This window comes from Corvus hawaiiensis, chromosome 2 (assembly GCF_020740725.1).
Source record: "Corvus hawaiiensis isolate bCorHaw1 chromosome 2, bCorHaw1.pri.cur, whole genome shotgun sequence".
Classification (NCBI taxonomy): Eukaryota; Metazoa; Chordata; class Aves; order Passeriformes; family Corvidae; genus Corvus; species Corvus hawaiiensis.
In genome coordinates, this window is record NC_063214.1 from 53,789,274 (window position 1) to 53,817,170 (window position 27,897).

The 27,897-nt window shown below is 42.4% G+C and overlaps 1 protein-coding gene and 1 long non-coding RNA gene across 9 annotated transcripts in view; one reads left to right on the forward strand and one right to left on the reverse strand.

Moving 5' to 3' along the window:
• Nucleotides 1-27,897, reverse strand: part of STARD13 (StAR related lipid transfer domain containing 13) — a 329,767-nt gene that overhangs the window by 122,883 nt on the left and 178,987 nt on the right. Inside the window, exon 1 of one of the 8 annotated variants that reach the window (XM_048295067.1) lies at nt 20,801-20,978. The exons of 6 other annotated variants lie outside the window; for them this stretch is intronic. In XM_048295067.1, the coding sequence (XP_048151024.1) occupies nt 20,801-20,924 (124 nt within the window). In that variant the 5' untranslated portion in view covers nt 20,925-20,978. Of the gene's footprint in view, nt 1-2,749; nt 2,924-20,800; nt 20,979-27,897 lie in introns of those variants that run through there. One more of the 8 variants, XM_048295068.1, reaches the window with a different exon arrangement.
• LOC125321768 lies at nt 21,163-27,100 on the forward strand. The gene is made up of 2 exons (XR_007201682.1): nt 21,163-22,187; nt 22,379-27,100. It is a non-coding gene; the product is annotated as an uncharacterized LOC125321768 (long non-coding RNA).

A 27,897-nucleotide genomic window follows, 5' to 3' on the forward strand; every position in this document is an offset into this window, starting at 1 on the left:
AAGACAGTGGTTCTCAACAGTAAATTAAGGAAAAAACCCAACAGTTGGGTAATAAATAGAGCTTAAAACAGAGGAAGACATTTCAGGTGGCAGACCTCCTCTGCTAAAGTATTTGGAGAGTATTATGACAGAAATGAGCTAAAAGTGGTTTCCATACCCTTGGAGCAACTCCATTTGCTGAATCTATACCCAGGTTCCTAAAGCTGGGAACTCTGTAAATGTATTAAAGTAGTGGTGGGCTTACACATATCCTAATCTCACAGTCTCACTAACAAAGTGTTTGGATAACACACTGATAACATAAGAAAGTGTTTAGATAAACTTAGTTTCTTATAGTTATCCAAATACACTGTAAATCCGCACACAGCCCTACTGCTGGTGTCACTCAGCCACAGACAAACATTCCAATCTTAGCTGAAGGTTCATGCCTTTGCAGACTTCAGGTGAGGGCTCTGCTATTTACTTTCTTTTCAACAGGACTCCAGTACCACCATGATGAAATGGGCAAGAGAGGAAATATTCAGGTTTTGATTTGGTTTTGACAGAAGTTTTTTTTCTCTCTCTGTGCTAGAGAAGCAATGCCGAAGTCAGATTTCGTGAAAATTTTTAAAAAGCAACAAGGCAGAACAGAATAGTTCTTGGCAACACTATTTCAAACACAGCAGCAGGGGACTGGTGCATGGGAACATGAAATTCTCCAGGCTCCTTGAAATCAATGAATACTTGTTGCATGATTTCAGTCTCTGGCCCGGTGAGGCAGACAGACACTATGGCTAGGGCACAGGACTAGCTGGCAGTGACTTGCTGGAAGATTTCAGGGAAGTTGTATAACCTGTCTTTGTACACCAGTTTCCTGACTGATAACAGTAATCTTTGCCTTTCTTAACTATTTTCATACCTATATGTAAAAAAAAGGAAATGCAATTTTGTAGGAAGATTAATTTTCCTTACAAGCAGAATCAGTCCACTAGAGGCAGGCTAAAATCTACTGTACCTGCATGAACTAAGGAGAAAATAAATACCCTTTAAAATGGTCCTACACCTGTAGTGCATTCCTTCAGATGAGACACTTATTGCCTAAACTTGCAGAATGCCAGAGATTTCCCAATGTGTTATTAAATGCATGCTATTGGATCTTATAAATTCTGCGTAACAAGGATGAAGGGTTGTACATGTGGCTGTGCAGAGCAACGTGCACTAACCAATAAGCTGAGTCTGGACTCCAGGGCTGGACTGCAGCCTAGCATGCAGTGAGGTACTCTGTAGGATGCATATAAAGCATTTTGTTCACTGACAGTTGGAATTTCTCTTCTTTTATTCTACAGTCCCCGAGCCATCACCACCAGGACAGCCACTAGGTGCAGCAAAGCCATCCCTTTGCTGGTTACTCTTTCTGGAGACCCAGGAAAGCTGCAGCTTTGACTGATGCATGGGGGAAGTTTAGGTTATGGTGGGGTGGCAGCTGTTCCTGGAGAGGGATGTCCTCTGCAGAGGCTGGTGACCTCTTCTGCCTCCTTCTCTCCCATCTCCTTAAGGAAGCAAACTGAAGCCTTGTGGCAGCCAGTGTCTGTGGTGCAGTGCAGGGACATATGGCCTGACACGTGGCAGTTCTGTGCTGTTGCTGCAAGGGTGAGTGGAGCACTGAACACAGCACAGGGCTGAGGTCCATCCCCATGGTGTCCAGGTATTTGCCTGCCCATGCCCTGCAGAACAGGGTGCACACGACATTTTCTTCCCTTCCCCAGGTCACCAGAACCAGAACAAAGGCCCAGTACAGCAAACAGTGTGGATGAGCAGTGAATCTGGTCACTGTACCGGCTCTAAGGCTGAGCCACCAGCTCACTACTCACATCTCGATGCACACTTACATGTCTGCATAATATCAGCCATGCTGGTGTCTGAGTAGCAACCTCACAAATAAAGAAGCTGGGGGAATATGAGACATGCATGAATCACTCATTCTTCATCCAAAGATAGAATTTAGCATAATCCACATCAAGTGTTCTGTATAGTACATTAGTTGCCATGTATGTCTGGAGCAGAATGCATGATGCCTATAGCTTTTAATCCCAAATTATTTCTTTCTTCCTATCACAAAATTTAGGAGTATAAGTTACACATATATAATTTTTTAAAATTAAAAAATAAAAGCCCAAACCAACCCCCACAATAATCCCTGGCAGAACTTCCACAATAAACCAGCAATGTGAGTTTACAATACAGATATTGATGAACTGGACAAGTCCCTGGACTGGATTTTCTGTCTTCTAGCAACCAACTGCTCTATGCAAAATTTAAGCATTTCATTTTTAGACTCCGTATTTCTTGCATACTTCTTTTCACTCAGATTTTGCACTGTGCTAAATACATACCACAGAGCTGATGTGTCTCACTAGATAAAGCTGCAGGTGATTTGGTTTTTTTTTTACAGAGTGGAAACCCCCCAGATAGCAGGAGCAACAGAGAGGAAAGGGCTTCCCATAGCTCCCTTTTCAGCCACCACGCTGCTCCTTCTGAAAAAGGGCAGGCAGCCTGCTGCTCTCCTTCCCCATAGCGTGCCTTTGGAGAATGTTTCCAGTGTGTAGGAAGGGCCGGAGAAAGCCTAGAACCTGCAGCCATGCAGGAAAGGTGAATTATTTTCCAGCAGACATTCCTTTCCTCTCCTCCAGTCCCCAGTACAGGTGTACTTTCCTTCTCTGCTCTCTAGCTCACACACTCCCTTGCACACCCTCCTCCAGCAGCGACTTACCAAGACTCTTCCTCTGTTGATTCCCCCTCTGCTCGAAATAGGCACACCAAGAGAGTTGGTTGATAAGTTCCATTCCAGCTATGAATTTCTTTTTACTCTCTCAATTACAGAGTGATGAAAATATTGCCGTCTGCCCTCATGTTTATCCTGGCATCCTGTCACATCCTTCTCACAGGCTTTCTCCCTGTCTCACTGTCTGAATATACAGCTCTGTTTCAAATCAACCTCACGGTGTTCCTCATTTGTTGTTTTCTACTTAAGGTGTTGCTCCATGTTTATGGAATGTAGTTTTACTGGAAAAATTCCTTGGCCAAAACCTTCAAAAGGAACTACTCATCTTGGGTCTATTTTCCATGACACTTGAAAAGCTCTGACTTTCTGGGAAGGTTGGTTTCCTCAGTCTGGACACAAGACCTCTTTGAAGTATCTCAAGTTGGGCAACAAAATATTGCTAAACTGAAATTGCACCTGACCTGTGAAGAAGGCTGGTCCTGTTTGCCAATTTTTTTTGCCTCTTGTTCAATCATATTTTGACATTCAAGTGCTGTTCTTAGCTATAAGGACATGAAATTAAGGCAAAACTGGGTCCTGAAAGAAGTTTCCACACTGTGCTGCTGTAGACATCTTTTACTCCAAGCCAGAATTCATTGGATACCCTGTAAGTGCTCAGGATTTGCACGTACATAGCTGAGAGGGGAATTGGCTTTAAAGTACTTTGTATATACTCTCTTCTTGGATTGCAAAAGAATGAAGCAAAGATTAATGTATTTCAGTCCTTATTTTTTCACCTTTTACGTCCTGGGGAGCTTATGACAAATAACATACTCACTGGTTCCTAATATGTTACCAAACATAATAGGTTAGATGATAAATTCAAACCAGATGGAGTTCGGAATGTTTTGTTTTCAAACCATTAGCAAGCCTGTATTGCTTTAAAAATAAACTTTGTTCCCACTTTGCTCGGATTAGTGGCACTTCACTTTGCTCAGACTAGTGACAGGGAGGCAACTCTGACCATGACACCTGGAAATGACATGAAAATAACTTTTTAAAAATAGCAATTGTGATGTGAGGGATTACACGTCTGTGGAACATTTCAAACGGGAAACAGTCTGTGTGTCTCACAAGCTTAGGTGTAGCTCAGCTAGGAAGTGCACAGTCACATCATAAACCTCCCATTTACTTTGCTCCTAATTGGCAGCCCTGTTAACAACATCAGCAAAGAACTATTTACTGAAACCTGGAAGCTAAGAGGTCATACCATAAACTTGTCATGTTCTTATATCCTTTCCTAGGCATTCACTAGCAGCTGCTGTGAAAAACAGGATACCTGAGCCTGATGGACTTTTGCACTGACTAAGGACACAGTAAAATAAATATTCACACACTGAATAACTGCCTAGTCGTTTGAAAAGTGAACCTCAAAATGCACTTTAAAACATGCATTATGAATTCTGGCTGTTGCCCCTGTTGCTTAGCTAAGCCTACCAGGGTTCACAAGTAAAATCACACAGCTTTTATTACAGTGAATTCAGAATATCTTCTAAAGATGTGTAATTCACAATCTGCCTCCCCAGAATAAACTGGAAATGAAGAAAGGTTCAGGTACACTGGCAGGTTACTGTCAGAACATGTACCTTTAAGTGCATGTTTAAGTGCTATTGAAGTCTCAGGTGCCTCGTCAGCTCCATCTCCTGCTTTGCTTACATGAGCAGGTGCCTTAAAATGAAGCCAGAGATGCTATAAGCAGCAATCTCTGAAGTTAAACTTCTGCAGTGCTAGTGGCTCACTGATTTCCATATCAAAGGCACTTAGGTGGCAGCTGAAGAGATGGCTTTTCCCAGTCTGTCACTGCAAGCAGGTCTTTGGTGCTGTCACTTGGCTAGGATTATGGCAAGAAATAAGCACCACCGTGGGGCAATTCATTCCCCTTGTCTCACACATCTATTTCAGGATGACAGGACTTGCTTTCAGAGGTACCTATTTCTGTCTTGACTGTGAAGGACCTGGTGTGACTAGCTCAATCCTTTTCGAAGGCATCCCCACTAGACTCACTGCTTTCAAGTCAGGGCAGATGCTTTTCACTCAGTATGTTATTTATAACATGAATCAAGATTGTGTGGATAGAGCATAAAATAGAGCCTGCATTCTGAAGACTAAAAGAAACCAAAGTGGAAAAGGAATGAATATTTCTTTTCTCAAGTATTTCTGTCAGTTGGTACAGCTTAGTTGACTTGGCTGCTACATTCCCATTTTGGGATCCAACCTTAATCTAGAGTTCAAGTTGAAGCTATGCTCCCACAGGGCTGACAGGTACATCAGTGGCTGTGTCACACAACTTGGGAAGCTGGGGAAATGCCAACATGGATTGTATTCACACCCTCATTGGCAAGACAAGTCTAAGAATGCTGTCCTTGGGATAGGTTTCTTTGCCACTGCCATTTCACTAGCAGGGTCTGCATAGAGAATGGCTGAAAACATATGTGCTAAGAACCCCAGGGAAGAATTAAGTGTTAACTTCTTCCTACTGATTATTTCCTACTTACGTTATTGCTCAGTGTTTCATCCCCTGCAATTGTGTGAACATGTATGTTTTAGTCAGGCATCTACTGGCAAAACTGGGATGAGACTTCCGGTGTAAAACAATGCCCTCATTTAAAGAAGTAAGTCATCAAATAAGGGCATCTAAAAATAGAAAGGGTTGTAAAAACAAATAGGGGAAAGCATCTGGTTTGCAACATCTTTGCACAATTTGCAGTAGCTAAATCTGGACTCAATTAATGACCTGTTTATTTTCCAAAATTTCAGTAAAATGCCTTGGCAAAAACTTAATTTCTCTCTGGAGAACATCTTACTTCCTTCCATATGTTGCCCGATCTGTCACAGCAATAAACTCCTTCCCAGCTTCAAGATCCCTAATGATTGCACCAACTGATGCTTTCCATAAAAGAAGAGATAATGGTTCCAGCCCTCTACAAGTCATGATTCTCCCTTAAGAGAAACCAACACAAAGGAGTACAAGAGCGAGTGAGTGCCCTGTGTTACAGCTTCTGTTGTGACCTAGAATCCAGAGATTTAAAACAGTTCCTACCTACAATTCATCCCAGCTGTTTTATAATCCCTCTGAATTCGATAGTTTCTTTAAAATGCTGCCATGCCACGATTAATGTATATGCCTTGGCTTTGTAAACACTTGTCCTGCTGTCCTTGTTGTTTAGGGTGCCTTCCAAAGAAACAGCTTAGGCCATTTAGTAATTACACATGTTTATGGTTTTGTATAAAACAAACCAGATGTTTCAGAGTCAATTTTATTTGGTGGTGTCTTGTCTAACCTAGATTCTGAAATGTATTTGTCCTCTATTTGAATCAGATTAGGTATAGTATCTTCTCTTTTATTATATGTTGGAAATACGGATGTTCTGGTACCTTCCTCTTTCTGATGAACTCAAAAATCCAACCATACTGATTTAATAGATAGTAATTTTAAAAGAATATACTGTTGATTTAGAAGTTAAATATGACAAAACTGACTAGTCCACATGATTCAAACATTTAATAATTTAAATTTGTACTGCATTTACGTTCTCTGCTGAATTCAGACCATAATCAAATTATCAGTTTTGTTCTGAAACAAAAGCACTTGGAGCTGCTAGGGATATGCAGAAAGTGCAAATGTAATTACCAAAATACTCATCTGCCAAGCTGATATAGAACTGTATGAGGCTGATTCTCTAGGAGCTAATGTTTCTTTATGTTCGGGACTGATGGAGTTAGTCAAGTCAGGATGATAAAAGCCATCCTTACATCAGAATTCAGAGTGTTTCTGCTGGTTTTAGAGAAGCTCTTTATTTTCTTAATGTGACTGGCAGAAAAACAAATGATCCAAATCTTTAGCTGATAATGAAGCTGTGAAAGTTTCTTCCCAGGAAAGAAACTGGGCAAGTTCCAAACACCTCACCATGTGGCAGAAATTCATGTAGAGGCTCAGTGTATGTATGCTTAGTTATGCACATTAAGGGTGATTGCGGACAGTTTGAAAGTTGACTGTGTCTCTTTGGTTGTATAATTTCCCAGTTTATTCAAAGGAAGCTGGTGGGCTCAATGCTGTCATGGGGCTTGAAAATTCTCAACTGAGAAAAGTAAGAGATGATATGGTAAATGAAGTAATAAATTATGCAGAAAAGAGGAAACAGTTGTCATTTTTACCTCCCTATGATACCAGAAATACAGTGATGTTCAACAAAATTTTAAATCTACAAATTAATATTTAACAATTGAAGAGAAATTATGTGTGCTATACATTGGTTTTACTTGCGAGTACATGATTTGAGTCACTAGTTATACTATTACCCAGCAGTCCACCTCCCATCATTTTTCTATCAACTCCTCTAGCAGCTGCCTATATTGTCTAATTAATTTTCTGGTACTTTGTTTAGTGAGCTGTTCTGAAGCTGAACAGTTACCTTCTCTCAGTGACTTCCACAAAGGGAAATGGTGCCAGCCTTTGCTGAAAATCCTCACTTCATCACATCTATACAGACACCCTACCCCCTATGACTGGGGCAGGGGCCAGGAGCAAAGGATTTAACTCAGCGTAACTGAAATGAGGAGCCTCGAGCCTCAAGGACCCACATCTAGTACGACAGCAGCTGGCTGGGGGCCCCACATATAAAATAAGCCCTTAGGGAGCGCTGGTGACCAGGGTGTGGCACAGCAGTTTGCAGGAAGGGTGCTGCGGCAGTGCCAGCCCGACCAGGGAGCAGTGGTGTCCACCTGGCAGAAAGCCACGGCCCCGCTCAGCTCCGCAGTTGGCACGGCTGGCACAGCTGCCCAGACAGCTCTGCCAGGAACACGCTGCCAGTGCGGGATGGCAGCTGTGAACACAGCTGTGGGAGTGTGCCCAGGTGCAGGAACTTCTCTGTTTAATGACAGGATGGGGAGATAAAGAGCCCAGCTGACGTGTATCTGCTCCGATGCATGCAGCATGGACAACAAACAGGAGCAGCTGGAAGCTATTGTGCAGCAGGAAAACTATGACATAGTTGCCATCACAGAGACATGTGGGGATGGCTCAAACAACTAGACTGCTGTGATGGGTGGCCATAGACTCTTCAGAAGGGATAGCAAGGAAGGAGTGGTGGTGGGATAGCTTTGTAGGTTAGAGGGTGTTTTGATTATCTGGAGCTTGATGATGGTGATGACTTAGTTGAGTGTGTATAGGTAAGAATCAGGGGGAAGGCCAACAAGGCAGACATCCTAGTGGGAGTCTGCTGTAGACCACCCAAACATGATGAAGAGTAAGACAAAAAATTCTGTAAGCAGCTGAGAAAAGTCTCACAATCACTAACCCTTGTTCTCATGGCGGAACTTCCTCTCACCAAACATCTGGAAACGAAAGAATCTGGCACTTGCTGTTATTAAACTTCATATTGTTGGTGATTGTGCAGCCCTCTATCAAGATATCTCTGCAGGGCCTCTCTGACTTTGAGGAAGTCAACAGCTCCTCTCAGTTTAGCATCATCAGCAAACATAGTACACCTTCAAGTTCTGCATCCAAGCTGTTTGTGAAGACACTGAAAACACTGGCCTGTCCATCCTTTATTGGATGCAGGCAGAAACATAGTGACAAAGGATGACGAAAAGGCTGTAGTACTTAATGCCTTCTTTGCCTCAGGTATTAAATAGTAAGACCAGTTGTTCATGGGGTACTCAGTCCCCTGAGCGAGCAGAATAAAGCCCTCATAATCCCAGAGGAAATGGTTAGTGAGCTGCTCTACCACTTACACACACACAAGTCTGTGGGACCAGATAGGATCCACCCAAAAGTACTGGCTGATAAAAGTGCTCACTGAACCACTTTCCATCATTTACCAGTAGCTCTAGCTAACTGGGCAGGTCCCAGTTGACTGGAGGTTAGCAAATGTGACCCCCACTTACAAAAAGGGTCAGAAGGAGGATCCAGGAAACTACAGACCTGTCAACCTGACCTTGGTCAGGGAAGGCCACGGAGCAGACCATCCTGAGTGCTGTCATGTGGCATGTGTAGGATAACTAGGGAATCAGGCCCAGCCAGCATGGGCTTATGAAAGGCAGGTTCTGCTTGACCAGCCTGATCTCCTTCTGTGACAAGGTGGCCCACTTAGCGGATAAAGGAAAGGCTGTGGATGCTGTCTACCTGGACTTCAGTTTTGAAACCTTTTCCCACAGCATTCTTCTGGAGACACTGGCTGCTTATGGCTTGGACAAGTGTACTCTTTATTGGATAAAAAACTAGCTGGATGTCTGGCCCCAGAGAGTGGTAAAGAATGGAGCTACATCCAGTTGGCAGCTGGTCACCAGTGGTGTTCTTCAGGGCTTATTACTGGAGCCAGTTCTGCTTAATATCTTTATGGACAAGCTGGACAAGGGGATCGAGTGCACCCTCAGTCAGCCTGCAGATCAGGCCAAGTCAGGTGGGAGTGTTGATCTATTACTGTAACCTGCAGCCGTAGGGAGGAGAGAAGATCCAGCAGGAAGGAATTGTGCAGCAAGATGGATTTATTTAATTATTTTACAAACTCTTTCATAGACTTTTTTCTTCATAGTCTAATTGCACAAAGGATCAGCCACACCCCTGGGGCGACTGGCTAGAATCCTAAAACATCCATTATCAAAATATTTTTCTACTGTACCATAAACAAGGCTTTGCAAGGTTGCAGGTGTTCATAGTTTATAGAACTTTTCTAATATCTTTGTGAGAGAGAAAGTATCTCACGGGCTTAGAAAGAAGCAAGAAAAATTCTTGCTAGCAGCAATATTTGTATCCACAATGATCTGCTGGAGAGCAGGAAGGCTCTGCAGAGAGATCTGGACAGGCTGGATCAAAGGGCTGAGGCCAACTGTGTGAGGTTCAATAAGGCAAAGTGCTGGGTCCTGCACTCGGATCACAACCCCAGGCAGTGCTGCAGACTGGGGAGCAGTGGCTGGGAAGCTGCCTGGCAGAAAAGGACCTGGGGTGCTGGTCAACAGCAGCTGAACATGATCCAGAGCATGGATCCAGGTGGCCAAGAAGGCCAATGGCATCCTGGCCTGGATCAGCAATAGCGTGGCCAGCAGGACCAGGGCAGTGACCCTGTACTCAGCACTGTTGCCCTGTACTCAGCACTGGTGGGGTCACACCTTGAATCCTGTGTCTCGTTCTGGGCCCCTCACTACAAGGAGAACATTGAGGGGCTGGAGCATGTCCAAAGAAGGGCAATGGAGCTGGGGAAGGGTCTGGAGCACAAGTCCTGTTAGGAGCAGCTGAGGGAGCTGGGGTTGTTTAGCCTGGAAGAAAGGAGGCTCCGGGGGGAACCTTACTGCTCTCTACAACTGCCTGAAAGAAGGGCGTAGTAAGATGGCGATTGGACTCTTTCAAGTGATAGGACAATAGCGAAGAGCCTCAAATTGCACTAGGGGAGGTTTAGATTGGATATTAGGAAAAATTTCTTCACCAAAAGGGTTGTTAGGCATTAGGCTGCCCAGGGAGTAGTGGAGTCACCATCCCTGGAGGTGTTTAAAAGACATGTTGATGTGGCACTGAGGCACATGGCTTAGTGCTGGACTTGGCAGTGCTGGGTTAATGCTTGGACTTGATGATCTTAAAGATCTTTTCCAGTCTAAATTATTCGATGACTTTATTTATAATTAAAAACATTTATTGAACCAAGGCAAGCTTTTAGGAGTGTTTTTAAACACTACTTACTAAATTTCAAATGGGTATCCTATGCATAATGAACTTATACAATATTTTAATATTACTCATGACTCTTTAGTTTTGTGCCTTGAGATAGATGGTTACATATTTGTTTCTGAAGTAACATTTGCAAGTTGGGATTGCAGCAAAATATTTGCTAAAAAAGAGTATGAATAGTTCACAGACTTGTCAGAATCCATCTGTTTGTGTCTATTAATGGGTGCATTCCCAGCTGTGGTCTTTCTAATGTAATAAATAAAAAGTTTCTTTCTTACTATAAATCCAATGGCTGAAATCTCCTTGTAAAATTGATTTATTTCAATAAAAATATGTCCTTATGTTAAAGACACCTCTTAAAATGAGCAAGACCATGAGATACCATTCGCATATCATTTCAGCAGTCATCTGACACCTAAACGACTCAGTCTCAAATAATTTACTACAGCATTTTTCTGGATAAGCTGTGAAAGAGCATGCCATTCAGATCAGGATGAGGGGGACAGTGATGGGAGAAAAGAGGCGTATTTAGCAGAGGAATGAGAGGCACATCAAAAATAACCTAAGGGTTGGGACAAATGCTTAGGTCCTCGCTCCTTCATGCAATGAATCCAACATAAATTTACACAGGTATGCAACATATTTTTGAGAAGTCTAAGCTATGAACCAACGTAGGAGGTTCCTAAATCTTTAGGAACCCTTTTTTTTTGTAATGCTATGTGTAATTTTTTAGTATTTTGACTGAGAGAAGTTACATTTCTAACTGTGGTTTTGACTTGTATCTTTCAACATTCTCTTAAGCTATCCTTTTCTGGAGCTGGCAGCTACCCTACATTTCTTCATAAATTACAGCAACAGAAGACCGTATACAAAGATATTTCAAACTAATTTTTGCTCAAATTCAGACAGATCTACATATGATCGAAGGTACATTTCAATTATGCTACTGTCCTGAGGCAATTTCCCCTTAAATTCTTTCTATAACAAAACCAATACTCCAGTTTTGTGGCTGACTTTTAAAGTGCTTCTGTATTAAACGACCTGTGAAGGTTCAGTGCCCTTCTGCATCATCATGGCCTGGAAAACCAGTCCTCCCCAGAAAACATTCCTTGGTTTATCAGAGCATTCATTTAGCTCAAGCATCAGAAGAAACCAATTATCCCCACATTATTTTACATCTGTGACAAGTAAAATTTGTGAAGTATTTATAGAATTAAGCAAGCTATTTTGAAGTTAACGAACTTATCTTGCTGCCGAAGAAATACCCATGGTTTGAACAGCTTTTTGCTAAGTAGAAATTTTAAGTCACAGTGTTTTGAATCAAATTCTTACAGCTTCAAGAAACACCACATTTTTAAATTTCAGTGCCTCCTCTTCCACTGTACAACAGCATGTTGCTAGATCTGTAAAAATGATTTCTGTAAAAAAGGTTTTATAAAAAACCTTTTCTATGTACTTACTGTTCAACAGCAACAAAGAAAAAATCAGTATCACTATGAAATTATTTGTTGAAATGCAATTGACTCTGGTGATTATATACACCAGAGTATGTTTAGTTTTGATTGCCATGCTAGCTGAAAACATCTTATTTTTTAATTTTCATAAAATGTGTTCCACTTCTACATTGCTAGGTGTCCTGCTGCAAAAGCTCAGAAAATAAGGCTTCTGGGTGGCACTCTATTCCTGAGGACAGAGAATGCCTGCAATAGTGCACTACCTTAACAAAACCAGCTATTGTGTCCAATATTGTGACGCACGATGTGTACACACACTAATTGACATTACTGTATGTAAATTACTGCCCTCTACTGGAACGACAGACAGAGTGTTTCACACGAAACGGATTGTTACGTAAAGTAATTACATTGCTTGTTGACGTCTGGTGTTTTATGGAACCAAGTGCCATGAATTCCGGGTGCTCCTGATCCCTCCTTGGAGCATAGCTGTTTGCTGCACACGTATCTGCGTGCATTCAGCCGTTTGCAGTACAAGGTGCACCAGGTTGGTCTGATGGCCAAAATATTTTCCTTTTTAACTGTAAACAGGATGTGCAAAGGAGCTACAAAAGTGCAGTCTTCCTGTGAATGCTCTAATGTCAGTCAAGGAACCTTCTACACTGTCGTATTTTTAAGCATGTAATAATCATAAGAAAATATCACAAATTCTTAATGAACTGAAAATAATATTTTTAAACCCAAATTTCCAAGAATTATTACACAGGCATCACTTCTTTAAAATCATGAGGTTGACTTGAAACTGACATTTTACAAAATAAGTTTTTTCCTTGGCTTTTCAGACTCTGAAATTCACATTTTCTTTTTAAATTTGCTATGCAAATATGCTTAAGTAGAAGTGAAAGCTGGGTTTCTCAATGAATTGGGACTCAAGGAGATGATTTTCAAAGGAGTTATGATATGCAGCAGCACAAGATTTGGCCATGGCATGACAGAAAAACCAAAGAAATAAGGAAGAGCAAGACAGAACATCTGTCTCAAGAAACCCAAGAAGTACAAAATCCAAGAAGACAAATGTGAGTCAAAGCACTGCCGTGAAACAAGGCCAATGCCTGGCAAGTATTGCACATATCAAATTGTTAAGTCATCTGAGTTCTTGGAATCCCCAGAAATACGACAATATGGGACATTTGGAAGGGTTTTTTCATTAAAGCAAAAAGCAGTAAGACAAAATTCAGAATTGGGACTTCATGATTCCTGAAACTAAATACCACATCCTACTCTAGCTGGGAAAGCAGAAGAATGGGAGTCCAGTCTCCAGGGCCTTCCTGAGCCCAGAAATGTCACATGTTTTGGAATTTGCTGGCCAGGTACCAACAGACTATTGATGTTCACTAAGCAGCTAAAAGTTTATTGTGGATATAAATGTTCCATATAAATGTTCTGGCATAGTTATTATTATAAATAAAGTCACTTGCATGGGGATATGGAAGCAGCCTATAGGATTACAGTCATATGAATAAATACAAAAACACCTAGTAGGAAATAAGAGAGAAGATACATTCTTTAATATGCCATGACTGATATAAAGAAGCAATCTTGGAATGGAAAAGCATCATCACTGTTTAATGCCAGACAAATACATTAATTATTTTTATCAGTCTATATAAGTTCCTATATATCTTAGAAAAATATGAGCACCAATAAACACATTTATCTAAAGGATACTTAAGGATACAGGAACTTAAACAGTATTGTATTGTATTTACTGCTTCTGGAAAAATGGTACTATCAGTTGTTTCCAATATTATGGTCTGCAAACATCAGCAATAAGTACAATGTTTACAGGAATTCTCCATAAAGGCATAGTGTAGAGAACTGACAAGGTATCAGCCTTCTTCTAGTCACATAGAAGCACCTGTAGGTGGAATAAGCTGAGGTCATATATATGTGCAGAGAGAAAAGGAGAAATATTTGTTTACTTAGAACTGCAAGAACCTTGTGAATGCTCAAGGAACCACAGAAAGCTGGTAGCAAAAAAAACCCCAACCAAACAAAAAACCAAACCCAAACCAAACAAATCCAAACCAACCAAAAACTGTACTGTAAAAAGGACTGACATCATAACTTTCCAGGGAAAAAAAGTGTATTTTCTAAAGGTTAATGTATCATTGAAATCGGTGAACAGTGAAGCTCCAGAAAGATGGAGACCTATCAAGAATCTTTTCTAAAGCTATCAAATAGAAACTGACTGATTCAAATAGTATCCAGTTCTATTGCCAGCACTGATTCCCCATTTTATCAGCTGAGATTTGTATCTCATACTGTCAGGAAATTAAGTATTCAAAACTGGATTTCTTTTAGGAAAATAATCCCTGATACAACTCTCTCTGATGGAAGCAGTACTCGTTCAATTACAAAATCTATGTATTAAATGTAAAACCAGAAAATGAATGTTGTTGCCACCCTAGGAACCTCTGCTACTTCTCCATGATCACTCCAAATGTTACATGGTCAATTGCAGCAGAGCCATGAGAATGAGAAAAATACATCTTTCTCTGGACTTTGAGACAGTGGGGAGTCCTCCATTGCTCCCCCTTCACAGTCTCATGCTGATACAGAAATACTTGGCAGGTCAAGCATATTGGTATTTTTGTGATTGTACTTCTGGAATTAACTTCTTGTTGCTGAGGGTCATGAGAGCTTGGCAGCAGCAGAACCAACAATGGTGGTATTTTGCCACTACTGCCCCCTTTTCAGATTCAAACACTGGCCTTCAAGGAGCGCCTGGGGAAGGAGATGGAACTTAGAGGATACTGACATAACCCATAAAACATAGGTGCAAAGAAAAGCCTCTTCATGCTTTAATAAAACTAATCTAAAACCCCGCCTCAGATTAATAGAGATTGTATGGCATGATTAATTTAATTTATGAGATCAATGACTACTTTTTTGGCTACTACATTTTCTTTAGGACTGAGAGCATTTCCTGGCACGCCTGGCCAAATGAATCACTCATAAGTCACTTTCTTTCTTTTCTAAAGCACTCCATCATGAATAAAGAATGTCTTTCATAACTTTTCTCCTTGACAAAGGACAGTCTTTTCCCATTGATGGGGCTGGGTTAGGGAGGAATTTACACATATACATCTTATCAACGTACATGAGAATCAGTATCTTGTACTCTCCAGTGCACTGGTGGGGACAGAGACCGCAACATCTCTACTTTGCTTTCTAAAAATGTTATGTGCATGGTTTTAAAATAGAACACAAAAGTATGCCCACCAAATACCACATTTTTCACATGTACATCTCCCACACTCCTTAATGAAAACAGACCTTGCAGAATTATTTTGTTTAAAAAATCCACTCATTTAATGAATGGCTTTAAAGTAGATCAATCTGCCACATTTGCACTGTACACAAAGGTCTTAATTGAGAATAAATATCAGTAATGTAATAATTCCAAGATGCAGCAGACTCAAGGTTGGTCCCATACTGGGACACCTGCCTTTGATCAGGTGTTCTCAGAGGACCTGGGAGCCTGGTAAACATATTTCCATTGGAGTTTCCAATGACTTCACCCCAAAATAAACTTCAGCTTTGTAGAGTAAACACTTCAAAAGCAAGTTCTTGAAAATGTTGCATTTTAAATGAAAACTAAAATCGATGAGGAACCTATAGGTTTGATTTAATTTCTTTAATTAGGCTGCAGAAACATAGCTGCTCTTGCCTCCATACAGGCATGACAGAAGACTGTGCTAGAATTCACATAGTTCTGGTTGTGACCACTAGTTTTTTAAGACTAACTTTTCACTTCTGTATTGCCCAGGATCAACAGATCAGCAGGTGCCAAGGAGCACCATGCTGCCAGAGGTGCTATTACAGACTTAGGCTTGTTCATTTGCACCCAATAAAGCCACAATAACCCACAAACCAGCCACCAATTACTTTTGAGAGGAGCAGGTGAATTGCCTTGTCATCTCTGCCACATGCTGAATGTGGCAGGTAGTTTCTGCTGGACAAATTATTCTCCATTTTCTACCTGCATCAGATAATGTTCAGCTTCATCTCTGATATAAATGCATTTCAGTCACATTTGAAGAGGTACTTGTAGCAGGCAATCAATTTATAAGGTCCTCCTGAATAGTTAAGGACACCTAAGAGAAGGACTTCTAAAACTTTCCATTTAAAGGTCATAATTTTGGCTTCTTTAGTCTAAGATTTTCTTTTACTCACAAGCCTGCTTCATGTTCCTCTTTCAGTTTCGGAACTTTAGGTAATCAATTTCTAAGAAAAAATTAGTCCACGGTATATTGTCCCACCATACCTTTTCATGCCACTTGATTTGAGACATTAGGGATTCATCCTTTGGAACAAACCTCTGCAACCTCACAGGGAAGGTCAAAGGGTCAGTTTAGCACTGGTGCCTGAAAAATCTGTCCAAACTTGGACAAGTTTGAAATGTCTGAGCAAACCACTGGAGGTGTGGTGGAAAACTTGACCCCAAATTCCTTTTACCCAAAGCACAGCCAGGCCAAAAAAAGAGTGGGAGTGTCTGAAACTGGTCCCCAAAACTACCCCAGGGAATTGCTTCTGGAGAGCTCTGTAGCTAAGTATGAGTTGGGACAGTGCTCAAGGGTGTCCTGTCTGATATGGCTGTCGCAGCAGGCAGTAGAGAGGATGTCAATGGAGAGATAAGAGGAATTGTACTGGAATAGCTAGAGGAGATCAAGTAGGGATTAAATCTCTTCAAGAACACAGAACATACAAAGGGTTGTGAGACATGAAGCTCAGGTGAGAAGAGATTTGTCAAAAAGACTGAGGGTGTATTTGTGCCACAAACACAGTGGAGGCAGCCTTACAGAGCAGAAATCCTGGCTGCAATCCATGAAGATTGCTAAACCACAGCTAAATGCTAAACCTCAGAAATCAGAGACAAAGATTTCTCTTATTAGAAGAATGCTAGGGTCACAAAATTAAGTTCACAAACTTCAGTAATTCTCAGAATTGAAGTCACCTGCTTAATTCTAACTCAGGACTCTTCTCACTAGGCACTAAAACAAAGTCTCATCTTCATCTGCACATGCGGTTTCCAAGGATCCCATCTGATGATGGGCAATGGTCATGTATCAGCCCTGCTGTAGCTCTTGCAGGTGAGAGACAGAAAAATCCCAAGTGTCTGAGGCTATGACAAGTTAATGGTGCCCCTGTGGCAGAGCACCTTCCATTCTTCTCTGTTTTACACCAAGTCACTTGAAACCAAATCTGACCAGACCACCAGAAACTGCAAGTTATTCATGCCCTGGGTGCAGCACAGTTAGACCCCAAATGCTCATTTGCACATGTTGTGCAACAGCAGCCACTGAGAGCCATAATTTGAATACTTAAGTAGATAACTCAAGGTCTAACTCACAAGAGCTGATACTCCTGACGTTCAACCTCATTTTGCCACTTGTTTCTATCTCTGAAATGGGAACAATGTAACCTTGCAGCTTCTAGAAATACAACTAAAACATTAATGGTATGACATATTCAAGACAGTGCTCCTAAGCACCAGGCTCATGAACACCTGAGGGAATTCATAACTCTGTGCTCAGTCCAGGACCTGAGAAAGCTGAAGTACAGCAGGCTCTAGTTTAAGAGACTCAGCAACAGGGATCATCACCTTCTGTGGTAAATGAGGATGAAAAATTCTAAGGAAAAAAAGGGTGAGGTGATCATATCAATCAATCTTGTCAGTCATGTCAGTCATGACAATCCTACCCTACCAGGAGGCTGTGCAACACAGCAAAAGGGATCCTTAACTACAGTGTTTCCTGACTGCAAAGTTAATTCAGTTGCCTGAACTTAAAAACTAAATTTTAATTTAATTTAATTTTATTTTATTGTATAGTAACTGTAAGAATCCCAGATAGAGGGTGGCACTTTCCCCTTACATACAAGGAATGTAAGAACTGAAACTTCTTGGGTTTTACTGTAACAGGGGATCACGATTTGAGCAGGGATCTCAGAATTACCTTAGGTCATCACTTTTGGAGAATCTGTTAAATACCTAAATCAAATTCCTTAAACCATGGTTTTCAATAATGGCAAAGTGGTTCAGGATTAAATTAAACCAACAGTATTTTATAAAACTTTTCAGGTGAATAGGTCCCCACAGGGAGTTAAAATTCTAGTACATTTCCCATTCAGTTTGTGAATTCCAATTTAAACCATAAGCATAGTGGAAACAGTGTAAAATACCTCTGCAAAAATTATGAAAAGCACAAAAAACCCCCTAAGGGCGCAATTTTTGACACTGTAGAGGGTACACCCATTGTTTAAAAAACAAATCCCAGCCAGTGAATCAGAAAAAGTGACTAAGAGCTGCTGGGCATCATAGATCTGTCCTGAATAAGAGACAGTACGGAGCAGCCCTTTCCAGGAGCATGCCAGGGGCCAGGCTGCTGCTCCTCACCTCTGCTGTAAAGGGTGAGGGAGGGAGGGAGGGGAGGAGCACACTGTAGCAGGCTTTTTATGTACAACCTACTTTCCACAGCAAGCCAGCCGTGCTCTCTGCCTCTTTGGGAGCAGCTGAGTCAAAGTTCAGCTCTCTCCTTGCTCTAGCCAAGATTTAGCTCCTTTCTCCAGCTCACACCCCTGCTGCTCAACAGTGTCCTGCTGCCCTCTGCTCCAATACATGGACATCAGGGCAGAAGGTGTTCCCAAGCAGCCCTGGGGAAAGCCCTGAGTAACCTGCTCTGCTCCCAATGCTGATCCTGCTCTGAGCTGGAGACTAGACCAGAGAATTCCCAACACCTCATCCAACCCTAACAATTATATCATTTTTATGAATTATAAAAAATGTGCTTACTTTCTCTACAGGTTTATGTTGGGCAACTGGTGTCTGGATCCTTAACAAATAGATAAAAGAGTAAAGCAGACCAAAAGAGTAACTATGTAAGTGCCTGCAAAGCCATCATCACAGTGAGGATTTAATCACAAGTCTTTATTTGGCCTGATGGTTGGAATAGGACAGCACACTGATGGTTAAAACTGCATTTTGTTTTGGTCATTGCTCTTTAACATTAGGTACCAGTTACACTGCTGCTCTGATGGCCAGTCAGAGCTGAACTACAATGCCAGCTTTGAGGAAAAGGATGGAACTTGTACAACTATCTACCTGACTGGGACCAGATCTATTGTGATGGAGAAGAAGCTGGTCTGGCAACAGCAAACAGTGACACATTTAGATCAGCTTAAATTCCCTTCTCGTTAACAAAAGCTGGGAGAAGAGGCCTAGGAATATACACTGCAGCGACACAGGTCAGCACGACAAACAAATATAAAAACAAGGACAAAAATGCCAGAGACAGAAAAGCATCAGAACAAGAGAACATATCTGGCATCAACAGTTATTTGTACATATTTCATTATGATGTCAGATAAGTAATTTAATTAAAGAGCAAGTGCATCAGTGTCTCACCAGAGTACTATGAATAGTACTTAAATTATGGCAGTGCACAAACCCAGGACATTAGTATTCTATCCACCTTAAATAAAAAGTTTTGACTCCATCAATTTTAATACCCAGTTGCTTTAAGAAGTTGGCTACAGTATCATGGCAGCCTGCCCAGGTTCTCTGCTCAATCGAGCAATAGCTGTCTTTGACCAAAAAAGAAAAAAATAGCCAACAGTATCCTTGCTGAATGTCTGCTGGCATCTGCTATCAATGTAGGAATAAGGGAGTTAAAGGTATATTAAAAAATTAAAAGTTTAGTATTTTGGTTAACCATAATATTACAAAATTAGTCATGTTAGCAATTAATTATTAAAGCTACCCAGTTTAGATGAATTTTTAAAAAAACTACATGCAATTTTTATCTATTACTTTAATTGTATGTACATAAGAACTAATGTGCTGTAGACATGGTCTGAAAACCTGCATCATTTACCTCTGTATTATACAATACCAGCATGTCACAGTGCCCTGGACAAGGTCACCAAACTCCTAACAATGCTGTAGGATGTGGCAGAGGAATCCATCTTTACAAATTAGACTTCATTATACATGATCCTGCTCATAAATCTTGAGGTACTGTTTTCCAGTATAATAACTTTACCTTGCACTTGCATGTACCCTCTAGGTCTTCTAATTCACAGAGTATTTTACAAATACAAATTGGATGTGTGCTTGTGTGCATAAACCGACTGTGCTGCTACAACAGCAATGCTCTAAATGAGACCCGACCTCACCGAGCACCTGCCCTGCTCTGTGTTCTTCAGGTCCCCACCTGGCGATGGAAAGGCTGCAGGAGGCCGGTTGTCCAGAGCAGGTAGGTGACCTGAAGCTATAAAAGCGCTTGAAAAGAAACAGACCATGTTGCTTTGGGACTTGTGGTACTTCTCACATGCAAACCATATGAGGAACCAACCTGGTTGGTTAGACTTAGAAAACTGATCAGAGAAGCAGGTGAGCCTGTTTCCCGGAGGCAAAGCCAACCCTCTTCATTTCGGAGATGCTCAGAAGGCGCCTCCGACACGGAGCGACCGCCAGGCTTAGCCCCGAGCCCGACTGCTTGTGCGAGCCCCCCCGCGCTGCCCGCCAGCATCCGGGCAGGTGCTGCCTGCAAGGGCTGGGGGTCCGACCTGTCTGCACCCGGCTGCTGCCCGCAGCCCGACCCGCCCGGACACTGCCGACCGCGTTCCTGCCGAGAGCTCCCCGTCCCGCCGGGCCGAAGCCGCGGGGTCTCCTCGCTCCGGCGGCGGCAGCGGAGCTGGTGCCCCCCAGACGTCCCCCCGGAGCGGGACCCCTCCGCGCCGCTGGGACCGCGACGTCCCCCGGGGTGTCCCCTCGGGCCGCCGAGGGCAGGTAGCGGCGGCCGCGGCGCGGCAGGGACTGACCTGCGAGCCGCCGCTCCCGGACATTCCTCCACAGCAAGTCCCAGGCTTTGGCGGTGGAGTCCCGCAGCTGCTCGCTCAGCGACCTCCGGAGCTGCGCCTTGGCCGGGCGGCGCTGGCTGCTCATCCTCGGCGGCTCCGCATGCTGCCCCGGGCAGCCCCGCTCAGCGCCCGCGGCCGCTCTGCTCGCCGGGGACGGGCGGCGGCGGCCACATGGGGCCGCGGGGCAGCCCCGCCGCGCCGCAGCCGCGTCACCGCCGCCCCGGGCGGGCGGCCCTTCCTTCACCTGAGCGCCGCCCGCCCCGGCCCCCGGGGCAGCGCTGCCGTCGCCAGCCTCCCTCCTTGCCTCCCTCCCTCAGCGCCCCGTCCCACGCCCGACGCTCGCCGCCCTCCGCCCACCTTCCCTCCCCCGCGCCTCGGCCCCCGCGGGGCGGGGAAGGTGCCCCGGGCTTCGGCCCGGCTCCTGCCCTGACCGGGATCCCGCACCCCGCGGGCTCAAGCGCCACCGACGGCCCGGGACCCCGCACGTCCCGCGGCCCCGCGCCTAAATTCCGTGACCCCGCTTGTGCCCGTGGCCCTCATTCGGGAACTGTCCGGCCGAGCCCCCGCAGCTGCCCTGCTGTCAGCTCCCAGCCGCTGCCGCCTCCGTGCTCCCCGGACAGCGACCGGGAGCTGCCCGCCGCCACCCCAGCCTTGCCGCCCAGCGCTGCGAACGGCCGGCGTCCGCTGCTCCAGGGAGAGGTCACCCGCCACGAGCTGACAGAAAACCTGGCTGGCAACGGGCTGCCTTTTCCCCGGGAGGCTGTAATGGGTGCTTCGCCTGTGCTTCAACTTTTGCGGAAAGAAAATAAGGATTTTTTTTTCAGAAGCCTAGGCTCATCAACTCTTCATCCAAGATCAAGCCACAGTCCTCGCAACACAGCCTCTCCCCTTTCTTTCCCACCTTCTCTGCATTCCACCCACTTACTTCCCACCTCCTTCTCCCTGCATCACTTCTTCTCTTACAAGCTCTTGCACTCCTAAAAGGTTTCAAAATTAAACCCTGGCAGTCACTTTTTGCATACTTTACAGACTAAAATGAATCCTGATTTCTTCATCAGTAGACTAGCCAGAAAGCATTAGCAGGGCCCTTATCCCATTTAGGAAAGCCATTTTGTGACTCTGCTTCCTTTGTGTTCTGGGAAATACTGTTTTAACAGTGGTCCCTTCCCTATCCTGGATGTTTCTCCAGCAGACTCTGATAGCTGAGAAGGACAACAGGGGCTTAGTTTCATTTAGTCACAATCAATTACTTACTGCTTGCTCTTTTGGCAGAGTATATGTGATGTGCAAGGAAGAGGCTGATGTTCCTGCAAGTGAGCGCCCTACACTGAAAGAGCTGCGTGCCCAGGTAAAGCAGTCATGTTAAACAGTATCGATATCCCTGTCTTGTTAAAATTACAACTGTAGCTGCAATGTCAGCAATACCCATAGAAGCTAAAAGCAAACACACAGATGTATTCCATGTTACCACTGTTTTAATAACATATTTTGCTTACTTTGTGATGTGGATTTGTTTTCCTTTGTCCCTGTTCTTAAAAGGTTCATCTGAAAAGGTTCATCTTAAACTATTCTACTTTAGCTGATGTAGTGGAGATGATGTGCTTGTCCAGAACTTGTGCAGATGTTGTATGTCACTGCTCTGCCTGCAATTCCAGCTACAGTGTCCTCCAAATGACTGGACAAACTCTTTTGAGAAAAGGATTGCCTTCCAGGGATGGATGCATTCAAGATCTGGAAGGGAGACAGCATAATTATGTAAATACTCCCACATCCCATGACCCAGAGCAAACACCTGCTGATGTTAATGGGAGAAGAGAGGATTACGGTTCCTACAATCAGCTCCGCTACCCGGTAAATCTGCCTCTGACCTCTGCCTCTTTATTTAATCTCTTACCAACACAGCCATTACCAGTACATAAGACCAACTACACCTGTTTTCTGCCACAGGCTTTTATCATTTAGGAGCCAGGTAGAGATGAAAAATTAATTTCTGATATAGTACTCAGCTGCCCTGTAAAGATGAGCCATGACACACAGCCTAAAGGTGAAATAATAAACTCAGTTTTGAAGGTTTTGTATCATACTGCTGTGTCACCACCCACAAACACCAGCCCACGTCAGCCAGTACTGCAACCTTCAGCAGTGCTCTTCTGGCAGCCACACTTGGATGCACCATCTTAGCGTGCCCTGCCTGTCTGGAAGACAGATCTCCCTTTCTTCAGCTGCTGTCTGCAATGGCCAGAATGTAGCAATAGAACAAAAGATATTATCTTCCCTTCTGTATCGTTTTTGAAGATGTTACTTTATCAAAAATATCCCTAGACTTCCAGGTTTACTGAAAGGAGGTAATTAGTGACTAGATACTAGCAATTGCTAATCCCATGTTATCTCACCACAAGTTACTAAGATAAACTGCAGTGATATGGCTGTATTTCATAATCAGCAACAGAACTGAACTGGCAAGCCTAGACCAAACTCTGTGGCAGGCACTGACAAAAATCTTACTAATTTCAGGTACTTTATTGAGGAAAACTAAATCCAGAGGCAAGATCAGGTATTGTAGTTTTTTCCCCAAAGGAAACAGTGCTACTGAGTAATGAGAACACGTCTCATGCAGCAACTGGCCTATGCCTATTTTATGCTTTTAATCATGGTCAGCTGCTCAGAAGTCGAATTACCATCACGAGTATTTTTGGTGTATTACACCTCATAGTAGCAGTTACAATAAGAGCTATTCTACAGAATCTGCTTGAAGGAGGGTACACATTAGGAATCATTCACAGGTAAAACATGCTTCATTTCCTTTTAGAATGTTAGAAGACCTGGAAAAATGGTAAAATTCTGGTCTCTCACACATTTTTCATATGTTGGTTAAGTGTATAAGTAGCCAGCTGATCAGTACTCATGTTTCCTGCCTGATACATTCTGACATCCAGCACAAGATGGCTAACATTTCTGGGGGAAAGAAAACGGAAGCACATTTTCCACAGAAAATGCAGTTTTCCTGCTTGATACTAGTCTTGCCAAAATGGTTCTTTTCAGAGTAATTGCAATGAAACCACTGTATATGATGAACAGAAAGGCAGAAGTTCCCAGTTGCCTTAAAAGAAGCTATATATTATATTTGTCTTTGCTCATTGATAACAGAATACTGGCAGGAATGAAAGTACTGTCTTAAAATCTTGCAAGCATGTAAAATGTTGGGGAAAAGTCTAAACTAGTTGCACCCATGCTCTGATGCCATTGTGGCATGGAAGTCTGATACACTAATAATATATTTAGCAATTTATAGTTCCTTCCAATCACCATGGTAATTAAACACTGAGTTAATTGATACTGCATAGTATTCTAGCCTCTACTCAGCACTGTGTTTTTAATTTGCTACAGATTCTGTTATGCAGCCTGATCTAGTCATAGTAAAGTAACCATACAAACTCCAATGCACCTGGTAAGAAAAGAAGCAGACCTAAGAGAAGAGAACCATGACTACATCTTGGTTTGCCATTTGTAAACTACTGGAACACTGTGATAAAAGTACAACTTCTTTCCTTTCTATCCTCCTGTCCTTAATTATCATCAGTCAGGATTTTTTTGTTAATTTAATCACCTCACAATATTTGTCTACTTGTAGAAGAACCAAACAGGATTCATCTTGTGGAGGAAAATGTGGGAAGAGTGCATCCTTGGTTACTATTTGCTGTTTAGAGGACACAGGCTCCTTACACTAGTATCCCTTAGAAAGTAATAATAAAACAAAAGAGGAAATAACAGGATATACAAGATCAATGATGCAGTCTGATGCTAATCAGTGCAATGCCAAATTTTATAATGAATCTAATTCTTCAGGAACTGACTGTAATGAAGCTTCTTGAAATTTACTATACTCAAAATGGTGTTGCTGTGCTTCTGTAGCTTCAAATAGTAGCTCAGACAGCCTAGACATAAACACATTAAGTAATATTTATAACTTTGGCAGTGGTCTTTATCTCTTTGGGGGTCCTAGAGGTCTGGTTTTGTTTTCTATCACAGGCAAAATGGTCTGAGCGGGATGTTGTAAGTCTGGGTTACCACTGGAAGGGAAGAAGAGATTTGAGGTTTTCCATTGCTTGTTTTCCTAACAGCAGACTCCAGTGAATTTCATATTAATTCTGTGGTTGAAGTTATGTGAAAAGCACTAAGGGCATATGAGTAGGTGTCCTCTTTGACATCTAAGTAAACAAACAAATATTTTGGATAGAGAAAAATAAGAATCACTGTGAATGAGGACAAAATGTTCTAGCTTGTGCCCTGGCACTCTCTCTCTGCTTTTTATTTGCATATACCAACTATCATCATTTTAAGGTAGCTTTAACAAGAATAAATTATAACTTAGTTTCACTCTTTTCTGGTTTATCAAGAAATTGGCACCTATATGGTCATCCTACTTCATTTTAGCTTTCTGAAGTTCTGGGAAAGGATTGCTCTGCACTTTGCCAACAGCAGAGCAGTGCTGGCTTTCATTAGTGGGGGCCAAATTCTTTCACTTTTGTTCACAGTGATTAATGCTGAAATAAATGGAACTTCTTGCAGTATTCACTGTGAAAAGACTCTAAGTATGCTCAGATACAGACTACAGTAACAAAGTGTCTGCTGTTTGACTGTGCTCCCTCTCCCTTGCTAGAAATGGAATGGAGGGCATGGCGGGAAATTAAGCTTTAATTCTGTTCATACAAAGCATGGTACTTTATTGTTATCATTAATAACAACCTGAGTTCTCAAAACGCTTGGAACCAAAAACTGGAGGGAGCTGAAGCACAATCTCTGCCCTCAGGAGATTGCAAACTAAATATAAAACAAGACACAGGTGGAAAGAAGACCTGATTGGGGTAGGAAGGGTGGAGTATGAGAGAACAATAAAACGGTACTGGCCAGAGTAGTAACTGCTGGTGTACTTCTGGCACACCAGAATTAGTGTTTGGAGGCACTGACGCAAAGTGAGTTAGCAAGAGAGTCTCCAAGGAGGCAAATGTGCTATCTTTATATATTCAGAAGACCATCTTTCAAGAATGAGAGGCATTTTTAACAGAAGTACGCAAATGTGTATTTGAAAACGTAATGAGTAGACAGCAGAAGCTGGATCCTGTACACACAGGCTGTGGGAAGAAAGCTTTTAATATTGAACAGATGATAGATGAGGCAAGGGAGGGGCCTTCAGACTTCAGTCAAGCAGCCTCTACTTGATGCACCATAAAGGCAGGATGAACTACAGTGAGCAGTGACAGCAGAGAACTGCCAGGGTATTTGCATTTGGGATGCAATGCAGTAGACCAGATTGTGTCTATCAAGGCAGAATAAGTGAGAACAAAAGTGAAATGGTAAACATGGGATGAAATATTTTCTACAGCAAAAATCACAAATTTTCACCTGGAAACCTCCTTCTGACAAAACCCATTGTTTCTTAAAGAATAAAAATTGAAGAAATCATACAGTTTTCTGGAAAATAACTGACATTTTCCTGGGTTTTCACATTCGGGCCAGCTTTAACTTGCACTTTTCTCTCCATCTTGAATTCTGGTTATATCTAGCTCTTGCAGATTATTTTTTAATAACCCCTCTACTTCTCCATTCTTGTGTTCTTAACACAGCCTAAATTGTCACAGGACATTATAAACTCCAGATGAAGGTCCTGTGTGAGAGGCAGGAGGTTGCTCTTTTGTATGAGAATGGTGAAGAAGGAGACGGGGGCAACTGTGGAACAAATGATGATTGGATGGATTGCCCTCTGAGTAAACAGAGTGCTTCTGTGGAACAGTAGATGACAAAGCTGATGCTTCAGCTGAAATTCTGAAGAATTGCAGCCACAAGATCCCTTGCAGATTTCTCAGTTAACAGAGGAGAAGAACGGGCAAAACAAACCAAGTGCCAATAAACTTTTACTTCCTTTCGTAAGATGCTCTGTGGACATCTTTAAAATATATTACATTGAAGATATGAAATCTTGTGCTGAGCAAAGCCAGTCTCTGTAGAAATAGCCAATTCTTGAATGATTAAGCAACTGGGAAAGTGGATTACATTTTGTATGTGTAGATACAGTGTTTTGTTACTGGAGCTGAGCTTGAAATTTCGAGGTGATTAATGTCCTTGAATAACGGAGCAGCTATGTTGAAACACAAAATGTCTCAGCACAAAATATTGCCTGTGTTCTTCTCATTCCAGCTTCTGGTGTCCGATTTTCCCCCTCCTCTTCAGTCACTTGACAAAAATATATTGTTTTAAACAATATCTTTCTTTGCTCTCAAAGTGCTCATTTCCTTAATATTGTATTGGGACCTTGTCTAAACCATGATTTTTATTTTTTTTTCTAAACTTCCAACTGTTATTACTATCACAGTAGAAATAATTGGAACATTTGTGTAAAAAAGCCTTGCAGCAGTCAATGGCAATTTAGCACACACCATAGCAGGATATTGGTTCAGAGACCTGGGAGCTTTTTCTCTTTTTTTTTATAACTCTCCTGGATTACACAGGAAAACATGATCAATCTTGACAGCAGGTTCTAACAACAGTGCAAGGGAATTGTTCCCCAAACAAATTTACTTATAAGAGTAAGAACTTTTTTTCAGATACACAAATACTCCTCTGCACAAACACTTCTTGAGTAATCAGGCTACTGACTGATGGCAGCATATTGCCATCAATATATTGCAACCTTCATCACTGGCCACACAGCTACTATTTTAACTTATTTAACAGATTTTAAATATATATATTTAATAGAAATAAAAAAGCAATGGCACTCATGTTTTTGGCCAGTAAATAAAGAATGTTGTGGCCAGTTGCAGTAGGGGATAGAATTTCAGGTGGGCAGATTATGACCAGAATCAAAATTTGGCTGGAGCCCAAGCCAATCCCTATTAACCTAAACAGTTCTACATGATCTTGAATCACTAAAGCTGATTTTAAATTTCTTCTTGATTCCACAATAAAGAAGGGCTAATTGTCTATCCACAGCATTGCCTGAGTCTCATTTGAAGTGAAGGCTGGTGACGATTCGATTGTAAGCATCATTTCCCACAGCT